This window comes from Tenrec ecaudatus, chromosome 10 (assembly GCF_050624435.1).
Source record: "Tenrec ecaudatus isolate mTenEca1 chromosome 10, mTenEca1.hap1, whole genome shotgun sequence".
In the NCBI taxonomy this organism is placed as follows: domain Eukaryota; kingdom Metazoa; phylum Chordata; class Mammalia; order Afrosoricida; family Tenrecidae; genus Tenrec; species Tenrec ecaudatus.
The window spans coordinates 157,226,478-157,234,674 of NC_134539.1; the positions used below are offsets into that span (position 1 = coordinate 157,226,478).

At 64.0% G+C, this 8,197-nt stretch overlaps 1 protein-coding gene across 1 annotated transcript; it reads right to left on the minus strand.

Annotated features, from left to right (window-relative positions):
- Nucleotides 1-2,034: 2,034 nt before the first annotated feature.
- NPTX1 (neuronal pentraxin 1) lies at nt 2,035-6,983 on the minus strand. The gene is made up of 5 exons (XM_075559470.1): nt 6,561-6,983; nt 6,083-6,290; nt 4,003-4,247; nt 2,893-3,072; nt 2,035-2,405 (listed from the first exon to the last, which is right to left on the minus strand). The coding sequence occupies exons 1-5, from the start codon at nt 6,981-6,983 to the stop codon at nt 2,184-2,186; spliced, it is 1,278 nt and encodes a 425-aa protein (XP_075415585.1). The 3' UTR covers nt 2,035-2,183.
- Nucleotides 6,984-8,197: the final 1,214 nt, after the last annotated feature.

Consider the following 8,197-nt stretch of genomic DNA (forward strand, 5'->3'; position numbering starts at 1 on the left):
GCTGGAAAGAAAGCACCTGCCCTTGCCGGGGCAGCAGCTCCAAGATGGCTGAAGTGAGGGGGTGAGGGAACAGGGACTCTTCTGATCTAGGGGGCGATCCCAGTTCTTGATCTCTCCCAACTACGGGCAGCACTCCGGCTTGTTCTCAACCTACATATTAAAAATCCTGGATGTGTGAGGGGCACGGGGAGGGGCGAGGGGAGTTGATTGACCTCTTGACCGCCTCCGTCACCCTTGGCTCGATGACCCAGCATGGTCAGTAGCTACATGGGTGGTCAGGGAACACGGCGGCTCTAGGCGCGCAACACGGGTCTGCGGGAGTCCATGCAGGCAGGGGGACACACGTTGGACCAGAGGAGCGAGGAACACGACACCCCGAGGAACATGCAGACAGAGAAGACTCCTGCAGACCCGAGGAGGCCACGGCCCAGCCGGCTCGGGCCAAGCACGGGTGTCCAGGAAGAAGCCACTGGGTCAGCAGGCACGGCCTTGCCGGCTCTGCCTCCTGGGAAGACGCAGGCTGCACCACAGAGCTACGATAGGGAACCGTGCAGACACCTACGAGCACACCGACACCAACACACCGACACACACAGATGCATGGGGTTTCCGAGGCAAAATGGACCTGTGTTGAGGGAGACAGGCGCCTCCCCAATCGCTCCCCCACCCCTGAGGACAGGAGACTGGAGCGCCTGCTCCCCAGAAGAATGGCTGTGGCTGCAAGTGAGCCTCCAGGCAGCATGGCACACTGCAGGAAGACTCACCAGTAGTTTGCTCAGGACACCTGGTGGCAGAGTCCAGGGTCCCCGAAGGGTGTGCCACTCTGACCGGGGGTGGCCAAGCCGAGCCAAGAGCTGATGCCCTGGACGTGCCCGCCGGCCGGCTGCTCACCCTCCACGCACGTGCACACGCATGTGCACACATACACACAACACTGTCCCCTCCTCAGGAGAGCCAGGAGGAAGTGTGCATGGCTGCTTTTCACGGGAAAGGGGATGAGCCAAAGGCTCTGGACACTGGCCAGGTCCCTAGCCAGTGAGTGATGGCGCCCCCACAGCTGGGAGCCCTTTGGGAACCAGCTCTCCCAGGCCTGGGTCTAGGGCAGGGCGGGGCAGGGAATATGGCTGTCAGGATCACCATGGGACACCCCTCTCCCTGCCACCCCACCGTCAGCCGGTTGGGTTGATATCTCAGTAACTGCGTGTCTGGGTCTTCATCAGAAAGCGGGTCCCCATGTCTGAAAGGTCCCCTCTGGGACTGACCCACTGAAGTCTCTGGTCTCCTCTGCCAGCAACTGAGGGGAGGCGGCGGCCTTGGGGCCATGACTGCCTGCAGCTGCTTAGGTGAGTGTTGGCAAAGGCCAGTCAGCACAGCTAAAGGTGGGGTACGGATCCCACCTGGTAGGGTGCAGTGGGAGGAGAAAAGTGGCAGAGGGAGCAGGCCCTTGCGCTGCCACAAGTGCAAGCAGCAGGGGTGCCGGGGCACAGGGCTCAGTCAGATCCTCAGCCAGCACCCCTTCCTCAGCAGGCTCTCCCCCTCCCAGTGCACTGGGAGGGGGCGCATTGGCTTGGAATGCAAAGTGAACTCTCTCCAAGGGAGGGGCGGCCCAACAGGCTGCGTGCACATCTATCCTCTCACCAGAGACCGCTGGTCTCCGCAGGGCTGCAAACAAAGACATATGTGTGTGCTCAGGAAGAGCGCCCCGTGGGCAGCAGCCAGCCTCCAGGGTCGTCCAACAGCGATGACAGTGACGACGGCAGTGCTAGGCCCTGAAGCGGCAGAGGGATGAAGGGAAGGAAAGGCCGCCTAGAGAAGTCTCCTCTAGGCCACGCATTCACACACACACACACACACACACGCACGCACACCCCTCTCACCTACTTCTGCCTCGTGCAAAATGCTGAGGCTGCCTGCTACAGCTGAGGTGAGGGGGCACCGAGGACCTGATCTACGGGTCCTCAAGAGAGGTGGATTGTCCTCAGGGTCAGCTGCCAGCCGGGACTGCTCCGTGTGTGCGTGCAAGACAGAGGAGGGCAAACCAGGCTATGTGTGCAAGTGTGCGTGTGAAGGGGCGAGGGCCTGGGTTCATTGCTGGGGGACAGAGGGTTGTGGCAGCACAAGCAGAGGGGCGGGTGGGAGGCTGGGGGCTGGGGAGGGGGGCGCTCAGCCCTGGCCCAGAGCCCTCAGTTGATCTGGCGACAGGCTTCGAATGTCCACTTGGTGACTCCTCCAAAGATGTCAACTTGGGACTCGGCCCAGGCGACAACATTGCCGGTGAGGGCCTTGGTGCTACAGGTGGCCAGGTTGTACACCTCCCCCGGCGTCAGCTTGCGGTCCCAGATGTTGAAGTGGGCCAGCTCACCCACAAACGCTTGGGTGGCATCAAACCCACCACCCAGAGTGTCCTTTGGAGAGAGACAGAGAATGGAAGGGTGAATGCAGTGATGGGAGCCGGGGGGCGGGGGGCAGGAACAGCAAGCTCTGGCTGGCTGGGAGACCCTTGCCTAGGAGGCTGGTCTGGGGTCTCTGCCGCCAGAGGCTCTGCTTCTGCCCCCTGGAAGCCGATCTTTCCAGGGCCTCCCCTCCCCCCACCATCCAACCCCAGGAGTGAGAGGTGGGCAGGATCTGTGACCCCCGCCACAAGGAACATTTCTATGCCCTATCAAAGGCAGAGCTAGCCACCCAGTGGGGCTGGCCTGAGGCAACCGGCCCCTTCACTTCCCTCTGGAGTGCCCTACGGAGCAGAGCTGGTCTTCCCAAGCCAACATAAGAGCTGCTGAGGTCCTGGGGGTGTTGAGTCCACCCAGAGCAAGGGTTCTGCACCACGAGTCTCTCTGTCCCTCCCCAGGACAGCCAGCCCCTCTCACTCCTCCCCGCTCTCCTGGCCAATACCTGCTCCTGGCCCAGCACCAACACACCCTGCGGCTTGATGGGGTGGTAGGGTGCCAGGTTCTCGCCACTGCCGCCCTGGGTCCCATCCTGGTAGGCTTCCCAGACCCCATCCCGGGTGGTCCAGGTCACACAGATGTGGTGCCACTTGCCATCATTGATCACGAAAGGTAGCTTGGCCACCTGGGAAGTGGACACACACATTTACGGGCATGTTCCCCGCCCACCCCTGCACCATTACTCCCACTGTTATCCATTCTACGGACGGTCTTAGCTCGCTCTGAAGAGCCAACGCATCCCCGATCCTCGCTGGTCCGCCAGCCACACCCATGGACAGTTGTCTGAGCCGCAGAGGACAGCAAGTGTCCGCCCAGGCCTCCCCAAGATTAATCTGGGAGCACAGTCTTCCCTCTCTGCTCCCAGCCTCTGGCCAACCAGGCCCCTCTGGACAAAAGGTGGGAAGAGCCCACACTGCTGGCTGGAGATGGGGACACTCCACCTCGTGATTCTCATCTCTCTTCCAGCACCCCGCCTCTAACTGGGAAGCTGGCCTTCTGGGAGCGTCTGCCAGGAATCTCCCTCACCTAGCCCCCAAGCACTGCAAGAAGCAAGCTCCCAATGGGCCCCGAAAGGAAGCTGACCTGGCGTCCAACCCCAGCCTGGCACCAGCAGACATGGAGAGGCCAGGGTTCGAAAGCTGGCAGCTAATCCTTGCCCCAGGGTCACTGGAGGGGAAGGGGTTTCCCTGTGCTGCCACCCCAGGGGTCTCAAGGGTGGAGAGCTAGGCTAGAGGGTTCCGCCTCCCTGGAGCATGTTTGGTTCCAGTCTCAGGGCAGCTGGTGGAGGAGGAGGGTGGCGTTTCTGTGGGCAGGACCAGGAGCCTTCTCCGCCCTCCTCACGCACTGCCTGTTTGCACCAGCCACTCTATCCTGGGAGGTCTCCGTCTGGGAAGGTTCTAGCAGCCCGTCAGCAGGTCTCCCAGTCTCTCCCTCCCTCCATGTCCTTCCTGGAGAGCTTTCTCCAGCACCACCCCATCCCCCACATATACATACACAGAGGCAGTGGGGCCAGGGTCAGCCTGCTCCAGCCCAGCGCAGACCAAAGGGGCTGTACCTTGTCATTGATGAGGATCTCCATGGGGTTGCTGCCCCACTCGATGAGCACCAGCTCATTTGCCTGGCCGGGCACAGCATAGGAGAAGGGGGTGCCCACGCCAGGTGCCGCGCTAGACTTGAGCCACATGCACACGGTGAAGGCGTACATCTCCGGCAGGCTCTTCTTCACCTTGGCGTACATGTAATTGGTCCGCAGAGGGAATGTCAGCTGGAACTTGTCCCCAGGTCGGCTGTCCTTCTGACCTAGGTGGTAAGGGAGAGGGGGACACGGTCCTGACATGGGCCCCTTGTCTGCGTGTTTGTGGCCGGCATCCAGCTGGCACTGGGGGTCCATCTCTGCCAAGCCCCCTGTGGTCTACTTTTGGTAGCAACCGGAGGGTAGTTTGAAGAGGTCACACCCTTGGGCCCATGGCCCAGCAGTTGAAAGTGGACACTTGTCCCTGGAGCTCAACTCTGACTCGGCCACCAGGAGAGGCTGAGGCCATGGTGCCTGGGGGTCATCTGGGCCCGGGGAGGGCAGAACTGGGGGGAGGGGCTGGTGATGCCACCGGCACAGGTTGAAGTGGGTACTGGGAAGAGAGCAGCTCCCCTCAGGGCAACCCTTCGGGCCTGAACTGATTCCTTGGTTCGGACCAGGCTGACTGCCGTGCCAACAGCCCTCCCTGCCAGCTCTCCTCAAATCCCCAACCCCCAATCCACTCTGGAAACTGTGGGTGTGAGGGGCCATCTCTCTGGAGGACACCCTGAGCAGCAGGACATACGCCTGCAGGCCTGGTGTCTCCACTGACCAGTGACTGGCCTGAACTTCAGGGCTGTTTTCAGGACCCAACCCACCTCCCAGGGGAGAGCAGCCTGGCCCCTGGGGTGACATCTCAGGAGCTCCAAGTCCCACATTCCTACAAAACTGATCCTAGGGCCTCATGGACTCCATGCAGGCTGTCAGAACGTGTCTCCAGTGACACCACCCCCTTACCACCTTCCCACCCCCCACACTGAGGCTGTGGCCCCAGGAACAAAAACTGCAGGCCAGCAGTAGACTTCAGCCACCAGGCAGCCTCTGGGAAGGGCACCCAGAGCCCAGGGCACAGGCCTGCCAGCTCTTGCTGTACTCCAGTACCTGCTACCCGGCCAAGGAGTTATTTCTAGGAGGCGCCCTGCTGGGGCAGCACACATCCCACCCCCCTTCTTGGCATCTCCTCTCAAAGCAAGGGGGTGGCAGAACAGGGTCCACCCCGTCCCCCGCCGGCGCCGCCCACAAAGCCCCGCCCCGCAGAGGAGGATGCAGCCCCCAGGCCAGTTGACTCGCTGTTTTTCATTTCCTCGCATCTCCCTCCCTCCTCCCCATCTCCCGCGTCCCTCCTTCCCCGATCTGGTGTTCAGTTACATAACGCGCCTTAAGATGGCACTGTGGAAATCCGGCGGGCACAGTTTGCGGTCCGAGCAGGGTCACGTGGCCCTGCTCCTCGCCGGGCGCCCCCGCCCCTTTTACAACCTTTTTTCCCTTTCTTCTGCGATTCAAGCACAGCGGCCCTAGCTGGTCTTTGAGCCTGGGTCGCGCCGGGGCCACCCAGAATTGGCGATCGGGGACCACGGAGGCACGAAAGATGCGCGGGCTTGGGTCACTCCGATGGGTGGGGGAAAAAATCTTGTCTCCTGGATTCAGGACTGAGGGGGACCCCTCCCCCCAGATATAACGAGAGATCCCTGCCAGGGATGGGGAGGGCGCCCGGCTACCTGAGAGTGTGGGGACCGAGTGACCGCAGACCTCCGAAGTCGGGAGGGTTTCGGGCAGGCGACAGCTACTGTGCAAAGTTACTGGGGATGGCACACATCAGACTGGAGAAATCCACCAGCGGGTGAGCGAGAGCGCAGGCAAGGGGGACCGAGCCGACCCCTCCCCGCTTCCTCTCGCCCAGATACCTCGGAGCCCAGGGCGGCCAAGTACAGCCGGGGCGCACGGACTGGCAGCCCAGAGCTCGGGTGCGAGGGGGACAGGGAGGGGCTGGGGGTCGCGCGACACAGGAGGCAGGCCGCAGGCGGGGTCCCGTGGGCGCCACGATTGTGGCCGGTAGCAGTACCTTTCTCCAGCTCGCTGATGCGCTGGTGCAGCGAGGTCAGGGCGTTCTCAATCTTTACCCTCTCCTCCGTGTCGTTCTTGGGGGCCCCCTTGCCCTCCTCCAGACTGTTGACCCGCGACAGCACCTGCCGCTCCAGGTCCTCGATCTTGCTCTGCAGCAAATCCTTCAGGCTGTTGCTCTGGCTGGAGGAGTTGAGGCGGCTGTACTGCTGCGGGGCAAGAGCGGGAAGCGCTCAGTTACACGCCCAGTCCAAGCCGCCCGAGGCCCGCGGCGCGGTCCCCTCGGGCGACTGCGGGGGCGGCCTGGCAGGGAGTTCGGGCTGCGGGGGGGGGGGGCGGGCGCAGGCTCCGGGCAGCCCCGACCGGGCTGGGCGCACAGCCCAGGCGGGGGCTGGGGTGCCGGACCCGCCAGGGCGGGGTGCGGGTGGGGGGTGGGAGGGCATAAGGCCGCGCGCGCCGGAGGGGAACCGCGTGCGGACCTCCAGGTTCTCCAGGCGGGTTTTGAGCGACTGCAAAGTTTGCCCGAGTTGGCTGAGCGTCTCGGCGGCTGGCGTCCGGGACAGATCGCCCATGGTGTGCTTGCCGGAGCCGGGCTGCTTGCGGCCGGCGCCCGTGTCCAGCGTGCTCTGGCTCTCGCAGCGGCCCAGCTTGGTGGTCAGCTCGCGGATAGTCTCCTTCTGGCTCAGGATCGTCTCCTTCTGCTGCAGCACGGTCTCGCGGAGCTGCAGCACGTTGCTCCGGAGCTCCTCCGCGCCGCCGGCCGCCACGGACGCCGCGCACATGTCGGCGTCCACCGGCACCGAGGTACAGATGAAGCGCGTCGGCCCGAAGTCCTGGGCCCCGCAGCCCAGCAGGCAGAGGGCGAGCAGCGCCCAGGTGCGCGCGGCGCCGCGGGCCGGCATGGTGCGGCGCAGGTGCTGGCGGGCGGGCGGGCGGCTGGCGGGCTGGCTGCTCGGGCGCCGCACTGGCTGACTGACCGCTCCGCACCGCCGCCGTCGGCCCCTCTACCGCCCGCGCTGCGGAGCCCGCTCCTTTTATGCGCCGCGGGCGGGGCGGGCGCGCGACGTCAGCGGGGGAGGAATCCCGCTTTAATTGCGCGCGGCCGGCCCGCGGCGGCCGCCGGGGGTCGCACGGGCGCGCGTCGGGGACCCCCGCCTGGCTGCCGCCCCCGCCCGGCCGCCCCGCCCCCGCCGAGAGCCGTGGGGCGGGAAGCGCGCTAGTCCCGGAAGGAGGGGGGTGCTCCACGGCCCCGGACTGAACAGGGGGTTCTTCAGCAGCGGAGGTACCACCCCCTGCGGGGGGGTCGTCGGGTCCTTGAACGGCCTCCAGGGAGTCGGGGGTGGGCAGGGGTAGGAGACTAAGGGTCCTGCCGGTGGGAGGGAGAATCCGGCTGGGGCACTTGACCGCACTGAGCCCCGCGGGGTCGGGCAGGATATGATCACCGACCCTTGGGGACTCAGCTCATTTCAACCGGTGGGGCTGCGGGGCGACATCCGGAGGTGGGGTGGTGCGGAACCTCTCCGCTTTTCCTGGATGCCCGCTTGGGGACCGGAAAACCACGAGTCGGCTGGGTCTGGGGACTTTCTCCGGAGACCGCCTTCCGGAGAGCCTCCCCCCACCTCTGGGCGTGAGGCCCGCAGCGGCGCGCCGGGCCCTGGGTGGTGTGAGCCCTTCCTGTGTGCTGAGCGGCGGTGCCCGGCAGCCTAGTCTGCCGGGATTTGCGCTCGCCTGGCCTAAGTGTCAGATTACCTAGTGTGGAGGTAAGCGCGGGAGGCCTTGTGCTTATTTACTACTGACTGTAGTGCACAATTTCACATATTCTCGCCACATCCAAAATTCGACTTCTAGGTATGGCTGACACCTGCTAGGAAACCAAAGCCTCTTCCAGCCTGCAGTCTCAGCGAGCTGGAGGAACCGCTTACCAGGTAGGCACGGGCTGACTGATGCTTACTGACTCATCTGTGTCAGCATCCTCATACATGAATCCATGATTTCCTGGCTCAACCGAAGTGGATTGTTCACTACCGATGAGTCACTAAGCACCAGTCAACTCGTGCCTACCTTGCTTACTGGGTTCTCTGCCACGTTGTGTGTACGTCTATGTCTGCCTGTGTGT

Coding starts and splice junctions, on each gene's coding strand:
- NPTX1 (XM_075559470.1), bottom strand. CDS start 6,983: ATGCCGGCCCGCGGCGCCGCGCGCACCTGGGCGCTGCTCGCCCTCTGC. Junction 4,248..6,082: donor CATCAGCGAGCTGGAGAAAG/GTACTGCTACCG, acceptor CTTACCACCTAG/GTCAGAAGGACAGCCGACCT. Junction 3,073..4,002: donor AGATCCTCATCAATGACAAG/GTACAGCCCCTT, acceptor TCCACTTCCCAG/GTGGCCAAGCTACCTTTCGT.